Genomic DNA, 17,396 nt, shown 5'->3' on the forward strand with positions numbered 1-17,396 from the left:
CAGCTGTGGTATGTTGTTGTTGGAGGCGCTGTGGTGTTGTTTTGTTGGGCAGCTGGTTGTTGTTGTTGGTGCAGCTGTGGTTGTTGTTGTTGGGTCAGCTGAGGTTGTTGTTGTTGGGCAGCTGTGGTTGTTGTAGTTGGCAGCTGTGGTTGTTGTTGTTGGGCAGCTGTGGTTGTTGTTGTTGGGGCAGCTGTGGTTGTTGTTGTTGGAGCTGCTGTGGTTGTTGTTGTTGGAGCTTGTGGTGTTGTTGTTGGCAGCTGTGGTTGTTGTTGTTGGAGCAGCTGTGGTTGTTGTTGTTGGGGCAGCTGTGGTTGTTGTTGTTGGCAGCTCTGTGGTTGTTGTTGTTGGAGAGCTGTGGTTGTTGTTGTTGGGTCAGCTGTGGTTGTTGTTTTGGGGCAGCTGTGGTTGTTGTAGTTGGAGCAGCTGTGGTTGTTGTTGTTGGAGCAGCTGTGGTTGTTGTTGTTGGCGCAGCTGTGGTTGTTGTAGTTGGGGCAGCTGTGGTTGTTGTTGTTGGAGCAGCTGTGGTTGTTGTAGTTGGAGCAACTGTGGTTGTTGTTGTTGGAGCAGCTGTGGTTGTTGTTGTTGTAGCAGCTGAGGTTGTTTTTGTTGGACGCTGTGGTTGTTGTAGTTGGGCAGCTGTGTTGTTGTTGTTGGAGGCGCTGTTGTTGTTTTAGTTGGAGCGGCTGTGGTTGTTGTTGTTGGAGCTGCTGTGGTTGTTGTTGTTGGAGCAGCTGTGGTTGTTGTAGTTGGAGCAGCTGTGGTTGTTGTTGTTGGAGCTGCTGTGGTTGTTGTAGTTGGAGCCATTGTGGTTGTTGTTGTTGGAGCTGCTGTGGTTGTTGTTGTTGGAGCAGCTGTGGTTGTTGTTGTTGGAGCAGCTGTGGTTGTTGTTGTTGGAGCAGCTGTGGTTGTTGTTGTTGGAGCAGCTGTGGTTGTTGTAGTTGGAGCAGCTGTGGTTGTTGTTGTTGGAGCAGCTGTGGTTGTTGTAGTTGGGGCAGCTGTGGTTGTTGTAGTTGGAGCAGCTGTGGTTGTTGTTGTTGGAGCCACTGTGGTTGTTGTTGTTGGAGCAGCTGAGGTAGATGTAGTAGTCACAGCTGTGGTAGTTGTAGTTGCAGCAGCTGTGGTTGATGTAGTTCGGGCAGCTGTGGTTGTTGTTGTTGGAGCTGCTGTGGTTGTTGTTGTTGGAGCAGCTGTGGTTGTTGTAGTTGGGGAAGCTGTGGTTGTTGTAGTTGGGGCAGCTGTGGTTGTTGTTGTTGGAGCTGCTGTGGTTGTTGTTGTTGGAGCAGCTGTGGTTGTTGTTGTTGGAGCAGCTGTGGTTGTTGTAGTTGGGGCAGCTGTGGTTGTTGTTATTGGGGCAGCTGTGGTTGTTGTACTTGGAGCTGCTGTGGTTGTTGTTGTTGGAGCAGCTGTGGTTGTTGTAGTTGGGGAAGCTGTGGTTGTTGTAGTTGGGGCAGCTGTGGTTGTTGTTGTTGGAGCCGCTGTGGTTGTTGTAGTTGCAGCTGCTGTGGTTGTTGTAGTTGGAGCTGCTGTGGTTGTTGTTGTTGGAGCCATTGTGGTTGTTGTTGTTGGGGCAGCTGTGGTTGTTGTTGTTGGATCCGCTGTGGTTGTTGTAGTTGGGGCAGCAGTGGTTGTTGTTTTTGGAGCTGCTGTGGTTGTTGTTGTTGGAGCAGCTGTGGTTGTTGTTGTTGGAGCAGCTGTGGTTGTTGTAGTTGGCACAGCTGTGGTTGTTGTTGTTGGAGCTGCTGTGGTTGTTGTAGTTGGAGCCATTGTGGTTGTTGTTGTTGGAGCTGCTGTGGTTGTTGTTGTTGGAGCAGCTGTGGTTGTTGTTGTTGGAGCAGCTGTGGTTGTTGTTGTTGGCACATCTGTGGTTGTTGTTGTTGGAGCAGCTGTGGTTGTTGTAGTTGGGGCAGCTGTGGTTGTTGTTGTTGGGGCAGCTGTGGTTGTTGTAGTTGGAGCCATTGTGGTTGTTGTTGTTGGATCTGCTGTGGTTGTTGTTGTTGGAGCAGCTGTGGTTGTTGTTGTTGGAGCAGCTGTGGTTGTTGTTGTTGGCACATCTGTGGTTGTTGTTGTTGGAGCAGCTGTGGTTGTTGTAGTTGGCACAGCTGTGGTTGTTGTTGTTGGAGCTGCTGTGGTTGTTGTAGTTGGAGCCATTGTGGTTGTTGTTGTTGGAGCTGCTGTGGTTGTTGTTGTTGGAGCAGCTGTGGTTGTTGTTGTTGGAGCAGCTGTGGTTGTTGTTGTTGGCACATCTGTGGTTGTTGTTGTTGGAGCAGCTGTGGTTGTTGTAGTTGGGGCAGCTGTGGTTGTTGTTGTTGGGGCAGCTGTGGTTGTTGTTGTTGGAGCAGCTGTGGTTGTTGTTGTTGGAGAAGCTGTGGTTGTTGTAGTTGGGGCAGCTGTGGTTGTTGTAGTTGGAGCAGCTGTGGTTGTTGTTGTTGGAGCAGCTGTGGTTGTTGTAGTTGGCACAGCTGTGGTTGTTGTTGTTGGAGCTGCTGTGGTTGTTGTAGTTGGAGCCATTGTGGTTGTTGTTGTTGGAGCTGCTGTGGTTGTTGTTGTTGGAGCAGCTGTGGTTGTTGTTGTTGGAGCAGCTGTGGTTGTTGTTGTTGGCACATCTGTGGTTGTTGTTGTTGGAGCAGCTGTGGTTGTTGTAGTTGGGGCAGCTGTGGTTGTTGTTGTTGGGGCAGCTGTGGTTGTTGTGCTTGGAGCTGCTGTGGTTGTTGTTGTTGGAGCAGCTGTGGTTGTTGTTGTTGGAGAAGCTGTGGTTGTTGTAGTTGGGTCAGCTGTGGTTGTTGTTGTTGGGGCAGCTGTGGTTGTTGTTGTTGGAGCTGCTGTGGTTGTTGTTGTTGGGCCAGCTGTGGTTGTTGTTGTTGGAGCCACTGTGGTTGTTGTAGTTGGAGCCATTGTGGTTGTTGTTGTTGGAGCAGCTGTGGTTGTTGTAGTTGGAGCTGCTGTGGTTGTTGTAGTTGGAGCTGCTGTGGTTGTTGTTGTTGGAGCCATTGTGGTTGTTGTTGTTGGGGCAGCTGTGGTTGTTGTTGTTGGATCCGCTGTGGTTGTTGTAGTTGGGGCAGCTGTGGTTGTTGTTGTTGGAGCTGCTGTGGTTGTTGTTGTTGGAGCAGCTGTGGTTGTTGTTGTTGGAGCAGCTGTGGTTGTTGTAGTTGGCACAGCTGTGGTTGTTGTTGTTGGAGCTGGTGTGGTTGTTGTAGTTGGAGCCATTGTGGTTGTTGTTGTTGGAGCTGCTGTGGTTGTTGTTGTTGGGCCAGCTGTGGTTGTTGTAGTTGGAGCTGCTGTGGTTGTTGTAGTTGGAGCTGCTGTGGTTGTTGTTGTTGGAGCCATTGTGGTTGTTGTTGTTGGGGCAGCTGTGGTTGTTGTTGTTGGATCCGCTGTGGTTGTTGTAGTTGGGGCAGCAGTGGTTGTTGTTGTTGGAGCTGCTGTGGTTGTTGTTGTTGGAGCAGCTGTGGTTGTTGTTGTTGGAGCAGCTGTGGTTGTTGTAGTTGGCACAGCTGTGGTTGTTGTTTTTGGAGCTGCTGTGGTTGTTGTAGTTTGAGCCATTGTGGTTGTTGTTGTTGTTGGAGCCGCAGTGGTTGATGTAGTTGGGGCAGCTGTGGTTGTTGTAGTTGGGGCAGCTGTGGTTGTTGTTGTTGGGGCAGCTGTGGTTGTTGTTGTTGGAGCTGCTGTGGTTGTTGTTGTTGGAGCAGCTGTGGTTGTTGTTGTTGGAGCAGCTGTGGTTGTTGTTGTTGGGGCAGCTGTGGTTGTTGTTGTTGGAGCTGCTGTGGTTGTTGTTGTTGGAGCAGCTGTGGTTGTTGTTGTTGGAGCAGCTGTGGTTGTTGTAGTTGGGGCAGCTGTGGTTGTTGTTGTTGGGGTAGCTGTGGTTGTTGTTGTTGGAGCTGCTGTGGTTGTTGTTGTTGGAGCAGCTGTGGTTGTTGTTGTTGGAGCAGCTGTGGTTGTTGTAGTTGGCACAGCTGTGGTTGTTGTTGTTGGAGCCACTGTGGTTGTTGTTGTTGGAGCTGCTGTGGTTGTTGTTGTTGGGGCAGCTGTGGTTGTTGTTGTTGGAGCCACTGTGGTTGTTGTAGTTGGAGCCATTGTGGTTGTTGTTGTTGTTGGATCAGCTGTGGTTGTTGTAGTTGGAGCTGCTGTGGTTGTTGTAGTTGGAGCTGCTGTGGTTGTTGTTGTTGGAGCAGCTGTGGTTGTTGTTGTTGGGGCAGCTGTGGTTGTTGTTGTTGGATCCGCTGTGGTTGTTGTAGTTGGGGCAGCTGTAGTTGTTGTTGTTGGAGCCATTGTGGTTGTCGTTGTTGGAGCAGCTGTGGTTGTTGTTGTTGGGGCAGCTGTGGTTGTTGTTGTTGGATCCGCTGTGGTTGTTGTTGTTGGATCCGCTGTGGTTGTTGTAGTTGGAGCTGCTGTGGTTGTTGTAGTTGGTGCAGCTGTGGTTGTTGTTGTTGGAGAGGCTGTGGTTGTTGTTGTTGGAGCCGCTGTGGTTGTTGTAGTTGGTGCAGCTGTGGTTGTTGTTGTTGGAGAGGCTGTGGTTGTTGTAGTTGGGGCAGCTGTGGTTGTTGTTGTTGGGGCAGCTGTGGTTGTTGTTGTTGGAGCTGCTGTGGTTGTTGTTGTTGGAGCAGCTGTTGTTGTTGTTGTTGGAGCAGCTGTGGTTGTTGTTGTTGGAGCTGCTGTGGTTGTTGTAGTTGGAGCCATTGTGGTTGTTGTTGTTTGAGCTGCTGTGGTTGTTGTACTTGGGGCAGCTGTGGTTGTTGTTGTTGGATCCGCTGTGGTTGTTGTAGTTGGGGCAGCTGTGGTTGTTGTTGTTGGGGCAGCTGTGGTTGTTGTTGTTGGAGCTGCTGTGGTTGTTGTTGTTGGAGCAGCTGTGGTTGTTGTTGTTGGAGCAGCTGTGGTTGTAGTTGGCACAGCTGTGGTTGTTGTTGTTGGAGCTGCTGTGGTTGTTGCTTGGAGATCTGCATCCCCTGCAACTATGGCGTAGAAGTTAAACTAATTTTTTTCTTTGAGCCGCTGCATTATAGATCACCTCTTTAGTGTGTTGGTCAGTCAGTCTCATGGTCAGTTGGTCTTTCAGTCGCATCGTCGTTCAGTCCCCAATTTTTCCCAACTCTGTTGGAGCAGCTGTGGTTGTTGTTGTTGGAGCTGCTGTATTTATTGTTTGGAGATCTGCCTCCACTGCAAGTATGACGTAGAAGTTAAACTAATTTTTATCTTTGAGCCGCTGCATTATAGATCACCTCTTTAGTGTGTTTGTCAGTCAGTCTCATGGTCAGTTGGTCTTTCATTCGTATCGTCGTTCATTACCCACTTTTTCCCCACTCTGGCCAGCCACAGTTATGGCCGTCTGAGGCTGATATTTGGCCTGAGTGAGTAGTGATGAAGAATATCTTTTCAACATAGTTTAATGTGTCTTTGCATAAGAAATACTTGATGAGGTGCAGGACAACATTCTACCTTTAAGTCATGTCATTCCCTAAACCTTTTATTGTACTTATTTTGTATCAAGATACTGTAAAGGCAATTGAAGTAATATCACTCAGCTTACCTGTTAGAATCAAGAAAATTGTTGTGATCCGTGCCACACCCATCTTGTCTTCCTTCTATAAATAAATGAGCCAACAATGCAGAGATTTACTGCACCTGTCACCATGTTGAAACCTTTTGTACAACAATGACTAGCCCATAGAATCATTGCTTTCACTGTCATGTAAATGATGCAATCCCCAGGAGCATCAAGTGTGTTCTCTTCTTCTATTGTAAAACAATAATTTTACCAATCTAAATGTAAAAGTAATACTTTTTTTCTTTGTATTTCTGTTCCTTTTCTGTTTTTAATGAAACAAGCTTTTATTCTGAGAACAACTGAGTCATTCTTGCAGCATTCATCTAAAGGTAAATTTAACATGGTTACATCATATCATTTTATTGATCATGATATTTTAAACATCATTAAGCATTCTTGTCTCCATTAGGTTTTATCCAGATAAGAGTTGACGGAATAGACACATCTACATCTACAGACTGAAAGTAGGCTGTCAACTTTTTTGGAAATGGCCCAGAAAAGACAGCAGGAGTCAGGAGCAGAGTAAAGAAAGAAGAAACTGTGAGATGATGCTTGTGCATGACTTGCACGGTCCATGTTTAATCATCCTTAAATAAGGGAAATGTGCTGCTAATGTTATGCTTAGCCCAGCATACACCTCCAACTAGCTGACGTCATTGCTAATGTTACCAAACTCAAAACATTAAACACATTAAACATTATCTATGCATTTCACAAGTAACTGACACCAGCTAGCTGTTATTTACTTCATATACTGAGCAGTAGTTTATGGTTTATTTTGATGTGACGGTGGTCACTCCTTTATCAGTAACCGTTAACAGTCGCTGCAGAAGGCAGGCTAACAAATCCTCTTGCTTCAGACCATTTATTACTGTGTAGTGTGAGATTAATAGTCTTTAGCCAGGCATTTAGCAAAGTTTACCTTGCATAGTGTCATTTGAGAATGCATATTTTGGTGTTTGCAATGCATAATAAACCCACGACCATCTTTCGGATTGTCATTGAGTAGAATTCAGCAGAATGTAGGCTACAGTCTCACACAAATTAGGTGAGGTGCCTTTTGATTGCATTTATGTCAGGATGCGAAGGCATTGACGATATCTGCCAGTGAAATAGAAAAACGTTTTGTTGTAGACGAAATTCTCTCATAACCATATTTAAGTTGTATTCAATTAAATGGTAAAATAATGTTTAAGTTTCAGAAATGTAGTTTTATGTAAGGTGTATCATTATGCTCTTCTTCCTGTAGGTAAGATATAAATATACAGTCTAACCATTAATGATATAAAGCAAACTTTATTGTTGAATTGTGTGCAATATTGCAACTCATTCTATCATGCTTTTCATATTAGATTAGATTCATCAAATAGCTGATAAATAAGTAATAAAGGGGGAGAGCTGTTTCACTTTTAAATGTTTATAATTGTTTTTGGTATGAGATTCTTTGTTTGAATGTTTTGTAACTTTCTATGTTGATCCTTTTTCTTCATATTTCTAAATTAATGCAGGGTCAGTGCTGAGATAAGTACAAGGAGGAACACGTGGCCAAGAGGAAGAAACAGATGATGAGCAACCATCGACAGACAGTTCAGGCACACATCAACCCCAGTCGGCCAGCAGTTCTGTAGACTCCACAACAGTTCCAAGCCCTGATCAACCACCCTCAACCAGCAGTTTAGGGACAGACACACAGCAGAGAACCACCACCTCTGAAAGCACAAGTCCTGTCACTGAGAGTCCATCAGCAGGTGACAATGTAGAGACCTGTGTGACCTGTTCTGTGTGCTGTGTTTACAAAGTTGATTTTCCTTTTTCGCTTTGTCATTCTTAGCTGTTACATTTTGATGCTGCTATTGTGTTATTGGTATTGAGTTATGTGTTTGGTAATAGAAAGTTAAACTGGCAAAAACTTTTTTTTTTTTCAAAGTTTTCTCAGGGTGGGGCATCATGAAGGCACTTCTCTGTCTGCTGTGGCTCAACTCTGAGAGAGAGAGAGAGAGAAAGAGAGAGAAAGAGAAAGAGAGAGGGGGAGAGGGGGGATGGGAGAGAGAGAAGGGGGGGAGCCGCTGCCTCAACTCCACCACACAGTCACGCAGACGTGACAGTGGAGCCACTTGACCCTTTGTGAGTTATAAACCCACTAACATAAATTTCTTGTGGGGGCTAACAAGTCACCTTCCACTTATTCAACATGCTTAAATATGAATTATAATTCAGAAAAGTTTGTGCTTGTTAAGCTAACTGCTTGTTAATGAGAGTTAAGAATAATCTAATATGGCAGCTGTCTGTGTAAGCTGTTTATCTTGCCACAAATCTTAAACTTCTTCCAGATACTGAGTTTATTGTAACTTTGCTGTTGTAAACATTGTTGTTCCTACCAAGAGTCACAGTAGTAATTTCTTGGTTTCATCACATTTTTAGATGTGTAGCCTGTATTTCTAGTTCGCACTTGCCCTCCAGTTAATAGCCCAATAATAAACCAGTGTTGTTTTGCTTGTCAAGAATTGCAGCCGAATTGCATATCCTCCAAACCTCAGCATTATGATAACCTGAATAAACTCATGTTGACAACAATTTGTTGACACAAAAGAAACGACAATTGCATATCACACAGCTATACAGGATGTACAGCTAAGTAGTTAGCTTTCTATAAGTACTTTGTTTATTAATTTTACATTAATTAATCTTCATATTGTGTTATTAAGGCCAGAAAAAAAGAAGTGGCCTTACTGCCCTTTTCTGATTTTTAGCCACTGCCCCTCTATAATCATGTGCATGTCCCTGACTCAGTATGTGCAAACATAAAGCTGACTGAAATGCCTCTAAGCAAATAACTGCACACTTCCTAGGGATCAGGCTGAACCTGAACTCTTAATCTGTAATAGAGAATAAAAAGAGATTCCTTAATAAATCAGTAATTGATCACATTATTATTTTTTATATCTGACCAACTGAGTTTATATACTTAATTTATGTGATTTTAATACTATGATGTGGATGTGTTTGTAAATGAGACAGTGCATCTTCACCATGCTGAGAAAAACATGCTACATGTACAATTATAATGTTCGAAGAAAATAATTTCTATAATGCTAAAAAAAACATCAAAGGTATTTAGATTTATACATAAGTGTAGATATAGACTTAAAAATGTACTTACCCAAAATTTAAATACAAGATGAAAATTTGTCAATTCCAATATACAATTGGACTAAGATGTTCAGTCCAATTCACGCCTTTAATATTTTATACCTTTCACCGAAGTGACACTTCACATCTATGGAGGCCTTTATATATCTCTACTGAATAAAGGCTAGTGACGTGACTCATATGTCGTGCATTTTTTCGACACCCTCACCAATGAATAAACTTAATCACACCTGTCATTTTCTTGGCTCAGTACAATGGCATACTCCCATCTATTCTTCTGTGAAAACTGCAGGTACATTCCACCAATGTGAATGTTGACGAGGGTTCAACAAGTGTGACAAGTAATGATACACAAATAAATACTGAGTTCCAGTTAAGTGCTGGAAGGGGCGACATGCAAGACAAGAAAACAAATGCTTTCATCATGGAATATTCAAACACTGGAGTAAATCTGCACTGTAGAGAGTACATAATGTCTATGTATATGTAATTAAAGGCGTCTCGCTTTTATTTAATAATTTTTGTCCAATAGGTACAAGCCCCTTTGTTTCATTAACATGATCCAGTATGAAATCTGGATTTTTATGAATATGTAATATCTGTATGGATTTTGCTTTCAACATTAACATCAGTGGAAAATACAAAATGTTTAACAATTACAGCATATTGTAATAAAGACAAGTAAAACTGCAGGTGCTTTTAAATGATTTCTGCAGGGTTCATCCTGTCAAATTCAAGACTTTTCCAGACTTCTGAAATAGCCAACAGTACATTCAACAGTATTATAATATAAATCCCAGCAGAATAGAATTAGTGTTAGTGATATGATTAATTAAATCAAGACGACATGACAACAGAAAAGAAATAAAATGGATGAATAGATTAATCAATGAAAATGAAATACAAAATCGATATTTGCCTGTTATGACCTTATGCATCAATGAGCTTCCAAGCTAATGTAACAGAATCATTATAATATGATGCATCTTGCTGTTCTTTTTGTTTTACATAGTTGTCATCACAACACATAGCATTTGGCTTCCATGACGTCTCAGGCTATGTTGTTTTTGCAGTTCACTTCCTGCAGTTATTGTTAGCCACAGTCACTTGCTTTCATAAGTCACACAGCAATGGGAATAATCATATGACTCATAATTATAAACATGACATTAATGCAGCAGCTTTGGAATATAAATGTACAGTACATAATATATATGCACCAACAACTGCATTGCAAGTACAATCTGACAATGAAAAAAATTGTAGTGTAATTGTATTGTGACCAACTGAATTAGAATTAGAATAGAATTTTATATGCTGATGAATGTTCTCTGTCATCCAGTTTCAGAGTTGACCTAACTGCCATTAATTTATATGTTATAATTTATATATATTATAACTTATATTAAATGGAAGTTATGACTATACTGACATATGGAATTTGGTGAATTATTTCAAGTGGGAAACGTGATCATACCAGTCAAAAGAACTGTTGTGAGAACTTAGTGTTTGACTTCAATCAAATCACTAAGTACATACCATCAGCTGTCAATCTGCCAACTTCCTGGCTTACTATCTTGGTATACTCCCTTTGAATTTCCTGTGAAACAAGTTGCTGGTGCATTCCACCTTACACTGGCAATGTTGAGGGAAGTGACTTCAGTGGGACAATAACTTAAAACAAACAAGTTGTGAAATGTAAGTGAAGTGCTGAAAGAGCAAGAGGACATGTACGAAAAGAAAAACTAAGAAAATGTTGGTAATAAAATAACAATAACTTATGGCCAAATGAAAAGACAAGCATCTGCGTATGAATTCCTCTCTGGACAACATTAAATCCATGACATCAACATGATCCAGGACATCTCCTATTCTATCCTTTATATGAAATATCCTTTTATATTTTGAATTCAACATCTCTCTGACATAAATCACTTCAGGCATAACTATATATATTCCTAGAGCAGATTGTGTGCTGTGTCTTATGATGGAGAAACACATTGTTAGTAATGTGATGGCTCCCCCTGTGGTCTAACATGGGCATACCATGGTACACATTTTGTTGCATCATATTGACAGTACAATATGTATGTTCAACAGAAATATAACTATGATATTACTGAAGATAGAAAACTAAGTTTTGAAAAATGATAAGTAAAGAGAACCTACCTCATTTTTCTTGCCTTCCTTTTTGTAAAATATCTAATTGTGCTGCATCCATCAACACTGGAATTTACAGCTTTCAAATCTAGAGGCACCATTCTCCAGGTGTGTTGGCTTATGGTATTTAAACACATTAATGGCTAGATTCACGTCAACACACCTTGTTCTAGAAGACAATCAACAGCAACATCTTGTGGTAGATGATATTGTGTAAAGAGTGACAAAACTACATTGGGCTTTAAAGTCACTTAATGTGGAAAAGCTTAAATTACAAAGTCAACATTGTTCCAAGCAAAGCCCATGATTAACTCCAACAGAGGCAATACTTGCAATTTAGGAGTTGGTGAAAAATGTTTAAATGTGTAAAATCTGCTCTGATGCCTGCAAAACAATCAGTCGGTGTCTGAAATAGCATGTAAACAACCCAAAGAAGCAGTAAGGGATTACTGTTCAGGCTTCCAGTCACATTCCCACCTCCTCAACATATTCATAGACCTCCTCCTCTTGTCCAACAGATGTCCCCACAGTTTCCCTCCCCACCTGACTGTCACATCTCTCTTCCCTCATCAACATTACAGTTTTCTGACCTCACCGGTTTCCACTTTCCCATATCAGCCTTGCATGTATTTAACCAGGCCATTCCCACTCACTTGGACTGGGAAAACGTTTAAATTCTGAGTCAGTTGGCATTAGTAATGTGATGGCTCCCCCTGTGGTCTAACATGGGCATACCATGGTACACATTTTGTTGCATCATATTGACAGTACAATATGTATGTTCAACAGAAATATAACTACGATATTACTGAAGATAGAAAACTAAGTTTTGAAAAATGATAAGTAAAGAGAACCTACCTCATTTTTCTTGCCTTCCTTTTTGTAAAATATCTAATTGTGCTGCATCCATCAACACTGGAATTTACAGCTTTCAAATCTAGAGGCACCATTCTCCAGGTGTGTTGGCTTATGGTATTTAAACACATTAATGGCTAGATTCACATCAACACACCTTGTTCTAGAAGACAATCAACAGCAACATCTTGTGGTAGATGATATTGTGTAAAGAGTGACAAAACTACATTGGGCTTTAAAGTCACTTAATGTGGAAAAGCTTAAATTACAAAGTCAACATTGTTCCAAGCAAAGCCCATGATTAACTCCAACAGAGGCAATACTTGCAATTTAGGAGTTGGTGAAAAATGTTTAAATGTGTAAAATCTGCTCTGATGCCTGCAAAACAATCAGTCGGTGTCTGAAATAGCATGTAAACAACCCAAAGAAGCAGTAAGGGATTACTGTTCAGGCTTCCAGTCACATTCCCACCTCCTCAACATATTCATAGACCTCCTCCTCTTGTCCAACAGATGTCCCCACAGTTTCCCTCCCCACCTGACTGTCACATCTCTCTTCCCTCATCAACATTACAGTTTTCTGACCTCACCGGTTTCCACTTTCCCATATCAGCCTTGCATGTATTTAACCAGGCCATTCCCACTCACTTGGACTGGGAAAACGTTTAAATTCTGAGTCAGTTGGCATCGACTCATAGATAAAACATTTTCAAAATGTTGTGAAGGTATGAAAGGATTTGAATTTCATGTGTCAATCTGACGTTTTCTTTTCTCATTATAATTGCACAGCTGACAGCTTCTTTTGTCCTGTGAAAAAAGGTGTTGGTGCATTCCACCTTTGAGAATTTTGAAGGAGGTACCACCAATGTAATGATACAAATATTGTGGATAACATTTGTAGTCATAGAGCAGGTCGACTAGTGATCAAAAGGTCGCTAGTTCAAATTCCGGCTCCGGGCAAGGCTGGGCTGCATGTCGAAGTGTCTTTGAGCAAGATACTGAACCCCACATTGCTCATCAGTGAGGGCCCTGCGATGAGCTGGCGACTTATCCAGGGAGTACCCTACCCTCGCCCTGAGACAAGGCTGGGATTGGCTCCAGCAGCAACATCCCGCAACCCTGTGGAAAGGGATAAGCGGTTACGGATAATGACATGACATGACATTTGTAGTTATTGGGGTAAACTTGTTTATAGATGATATGATACACTTAAAATGCACATCAGTGTTTCTCAGAGTTAGTGCAGTTAATCCAGTTAGAACCTGTATGACATGGGTTTATTAAATTAAATAGTTTACAACATGTTGTTTTAATGAAGGCAGGTAGACTGTATGAACATTTACAGGGTTTATTAAAATGTAAGACTTTTTAAGACTCTTTTAATATGTCATGTCATGTCATTGTCCGTAACCGCTTATCCCTTTCCATGGGGTCACGGGGTGTTGCTGCTGGAGCCAATCCCAGCTTTGTCTCAGGGCGAGGGCAGGGTACTCTCTGGATAAGTCGCCAGCTAATCGCAGGGCTCTTTTAATATCATACATGAATATTTTCAGTCCATAATGTAATACATAATATATACCTTGATATCTCAAAATGTCCTCATAAGCACTTTGTTAATGCTAGGACTGGGTGACGAAATCAAATCACAATATTTTGATAAAACAGGCTCTATTTCGATATCAGTATTGCAACAACATTGAGGGGTGAGGGCTGCTGGTACTTTCACAGAATATTAACACAAGATTTTTGATAAATTCATCATCTTCAAACTCATCATCAGTGGGTACTGACAAGTATTAGAACAAGTTCAAAGAAATCACATCACTTTACTGTAATGCATTTAGTAAAACTAGGAAAAGACAGCACTTACCATACCATATCCAAAATCTAAAATGATATATCATCTCATACCACTATAACAATTGTAGGAGCCACATTAAAGTTTTTTATGTTTTACGTGAGTTACTTTTAGATGTTCTATTTTAGTGACTTTTTTTTTTTTTTGAGACAGACAGAGAGAGAGAGAGAGAGAGAGAGAGAGAGAGAGAGAAGCCGCTGCCTCATCCAGGACTCCACCATGCACATAGATGACACCTGACAGTGGAGCCACTTGACCCTTTGTGAGTTATAAATCCATTAACATAACTTTCTTGTGGGGCTAACAAGTCACCTTGCACTTTTTCAACGTGCTTAAATATGAGTCATGTTTCAGAAAAGCGCCCCTTTGTGCTTGTTAAGCTAACTGCTTGTTAATGAGAGTTAAGAATAATCCAATATGGCAGCTGTGTCAGCTGTTTATCTTGCCACAAATCTTAAACTTCTTCCAGATACTGAGTTTATTGTGACTTTGCTGTTTTCTTGGTTTTATCACATTTTTAGATGTGTAGCCTGTATTTCTAGTTTGCACTTGCTCTCCAATGCATAGCCTAATAATAAACCAGTGTTTTATTGCTTGTTAAGAATTGCTGCTGCATGTCTTCCAAACCTCAGTATTATGATAATGTAAATAAACTCATGATGACAATAATTTGTTGACAAAAAATAAATGGCAATTGCCTATCACACAGCTACACAGGATACACAGCTGACTAGTTAGTTAGCTTTCTGTAAGTACTTTGTTTATTAATTTGACATTAATTAATCTACATATTGTGTTATTAAGGCCTGATAAATAATTTGGCAAACACTGAGTGTGCGCACCTACTGCCCTTTTTGGATTTTGAGCCCCTGCCTCTCTATAATCATGTGCATGTCCCTGGGTGTGAGGGGTGCTTCACCATGTCAGAGGCCTGCATGAATGGGCCCTCGACAGATGTTAACCTCCACCTCTGGATATCGCGACAAGCGAGAAAGAATACATGATATCTGGTTCTTCCTCACAAGACCACTATCTTGTCAACTTAAATATATGTCAGTCTTTTGTTTTTATGATATAACAATATTATCAATAAGATGTCCTTTCATGACTGGGTTGTGCAACAGGCATATGTCTTAAGTTCCTTTATTTTGATGAATCTTACGTTTTTTCTTTGCAGTACAAGTCACTGTCATCTCTAGAGTCATTTCAAATTCATGTTCTTAATCATGCTGGCAAGTTGTTTGCCTTTTCTCCTCCAGTGTATGAAGCAAGCAGCCTCTTCTTTGCACTCGACCATACTCACCACTACCACCAGCCAGTGCATGTCAGCCAGGGTTCAATAAGTTCATGAGAGAATGATGCCACTACTAACATGACCATTAAAGACCCCACAGTAAAATAAACCAATAAACAATATAGAATTCAGAGCTACAAATCATGCCCCGCAATGGCTCTACCACCAGTACCATTTTCTGTTGGTGACATGCCACTCTGATTTAATTTAACGGAATTTCATCTGCCTGTTTTCTCTTTTCTGCCAATATGATGAACATGCTTATACTTAAAAGATTTCTGTGCATGTGTTGAATTAACATACATGTTCATTCCATTACAATGGGAACAACTTTTGAGAAACTTAAAAAGTAAAAACATAAAACATGCATTTTTTTTCACCCACCAAGACTGGAAGACATGACACAAGAGACAATTTAAGTTCTTTAAATATTTTGTATTCTGATCATTTTAACCTTATTGACAGAAAGTATTAATAGCATAAGAAATCTCACAGAATACAGCTATGAACAATTAAATAAATACAGTTTGCATTAACAAGAAAATTGAAAGTGTATTGTTATGACATATATATCATGTATACCATGACCCTTGATTACACTTCAGGCATTGGTTCATTGTTGGGGTGTGCAGTCCACTAGTTACATGTGTTCCTTTATTTGTTCCCTTTACAGTATGCTCTCTGTGGAAGTGTTTTTTGCCATGCTATGTTATGCTGTTATGCTATCAAGTGAACTTAAAGCGTAACTACAAAGTGTTTTAAATTATTTTAAATGTAAAAAGAAAACCCAGCATATTTAATGGTCTTTTGAAAGACTAACAAAAGCGGGCAAACATTAATTGTGCAATGATGCTTTTATTTCATTTATTTTAAATAAAATTTATTTTATTTATTTTATATTGTGTCTTTCTGTCCAGCTCAAGAGCCTCAGCGTTCACTGGCACAAATGTGTTTGGTTCGACAGCCATATTAATACACTGTCATCAATGTGTTCAGTCGATCCAAAGTTAAATGTGCACATTTATTCAAAACCATACAACACTTTTTGTGTTTGTGCAACAGAGTAAATAACAATGTACATGGGTTACACGGTTTCTGTGGGGGTCATCCAATTAAATTAAAAGTTGTGAAAGACTTTTTGAAATAACCAATAGTATATACAGCTTCTGAAACTGTGTATAAAACAGTATATATATGATATATATCCTAGAAGAATCTATCCCAGTAGAATAATTGTTATTGTTAAAAATTTATTAAATTAGTGTAACATAGGCTAACATAAGCAGCATTAAAGTGATCCATGGATTAAAAGATCTGAAGGAAGTGTTGTTTGTCGTTCCTGCAATTGTAGTTACAGCTGTTGTTGTTGCAGCAGTTGGAGTTACAGCTGTTGCTGTTGCAGCAGTTGTCATTGCAGCAGTTGTTGTAGCAATTGTAGTTACAGCTGTTGTCGCAGCAGTTGTAGTTGCAGGAACAGGACCCGCTGTAAAAACATTTTTCATGGAATAGGTTATTAACTAAAAAAGTACTTGTTCCTGAACTAAAATAATTTATTTTATCCTTGATTGCAGTCAAACTGACATCAGTGAGCACCAGTATAACAGACTTCTACAGCTTAACAGTTTACTTACATATTAATGCAACTGAAGAGGCGCCAAAGGTCACATTGAAGGTGTTTGAATCATTTGCAGCATCAACTAAGGTTTGAGCAACAGCAGTATTCATTGGGAGTGCTGAACTGGGGACAGACTGATTGAACACAACTGAAAACTCTACCACAGTTCCATCCACTCGTGTTTGTTGAGCTGGAGCAGCCCTGAAATGTGAAACAAAAAAGGACAAAAGTCAACAATGATATGAGACGATTCTATATATGCATATTTGTAATGTAGATGACACTATCAGCATCAAAACATACAAATTTTAAGACCACAGAGATGCATATGAAGTCTTAAGCCACTGCTAAAAATGTTTTTACCTGAATTGTCTCACAATGCACTGGTCAAAGTCTGAACCAAATCTTGCTCGATATATTTGATTACACTGCAGAAAGACAACAAGATTCATAAAACATGATTAGCCATCAAGCACAATATGTTTCAAAAGGAATTTTTAAAAAAAATGCAATTTTCACAGAAATACATTTTTAATTATTATTAATTAATAAAATAAATGGAAAATGCAATGACTTTAAAATTACTCACACGAGCTGTAACTTTTCCTGAAAGCTCTCTGAATCGAGGGCTCGTGCGATTTAGCAACTCATCTGTAAAGATCTCATTTTGCAATGTTGCTGAAATGACATAGGTAACAGGGTCAGGTGTTGAGGTTGCTGCAGCTGTGGTTGTTGTTGTTTGGACGGCTGTGGTTGTAGTTGGAGCAGCGGTGGTTGTTGGAGCTGCAGTCGTTGATGATATTGGGGCGGCTGTCGTTGTTGTTGGAGCAGCTGTGGTTATTGTTGTCAGAGCAGCTGTGGTTGTTGTAGTTGGAGCAGCTGTAGTTGTTGTTGGGGAAGCTGTAGTTGTTGTAGGGGCAGCTGTG

General features: G+C 40.7%; 1 protein-coding gene and 3 long non-coding RNA genes across 4 annotated transcripts in view; 1 reads left to right on the plus strand and 3 right to left on the minus strand.

The window, feature by feature from the left end:
* The window catches only part of LOC119027761 (transcription factor SPT20 homolog), a gene marked incomplete at both ends in the record, with an annotated part of 5,962 nt that extends 1,301 nt beyond the window's left edge, over nt 1-4,661 (minus strand). Inside the window, 2 exon segments of the mRNA XM_037113195.1 lie at nt 3,192-3,767; nt 4,110-4,661. Coding sequence (XP_036969090.1) covers nt 3,192-3,767; nt 4,110-4,661 — 1,128 coding nt within the window.
* A 195-nt stretch (nt 4,662-4,856) lies between these two features.
* Nucleotides 4,857-9,438, minus strand: LOC119026773. Its single transcript, XR_005077238.1, has 3 exons — nt 8,700-9,438; nt 5,522-5,576; nt 4,857-4,946 (listed from the first exon to the last, which is right to left on the minus strand). It is a non-coding gene; the product is annotated as an uncharacterized LOC119026773 (long non-coding RNA).
* Nucleotides 4,938-7,238, plus strand: LOC119026774. Its single transcript, XR_005077239.1, has 4 exons — nt 4,938-5,342; nt 5,821-5,868; nt 5,949-6,079; nt 7,048-7,238. It is a non-coding gene; the product is annotated as an uncharacterized LOC119026774 (long non-coding RNA).
* Nucleotides 9,439-14,759: 5,321 nt separating the features above from the next.
* LOC119026771 lies at nt 14,760-17,359 on the minus strand. The gene is made up of 4 exons (XR_005077236.1): nt 17,060-17,359; nt 16,834-16,898; nt 16,487-16,671; nt 14,760-16,338 (listed from the first exon to the last, which is right to left on the minus strand). It is a non-coding gene; the product is annotated as an uncharacterized LOC119026771 (long non-coding RNA).
* Between the last annotated feature and the right edge of the window lie 37 nt (nt 17,360-17,396).

Source organism: Acanthopagrus latus, chromosome 10 (genome assembly GCF_904848185.1).
Source record: "Acanthopagrus latus isolate v.2019 chromosome 10, fAcaLat1.1, whole genome shotgun sequence".
Classification (NCBI taxonomy): domain Eukaryota; kingdom Metazoa; phylum Chordata; class Actinopteri; order Spariformes; family Sparidae; genus Acanthopagrus; species Acanthopagrus latus.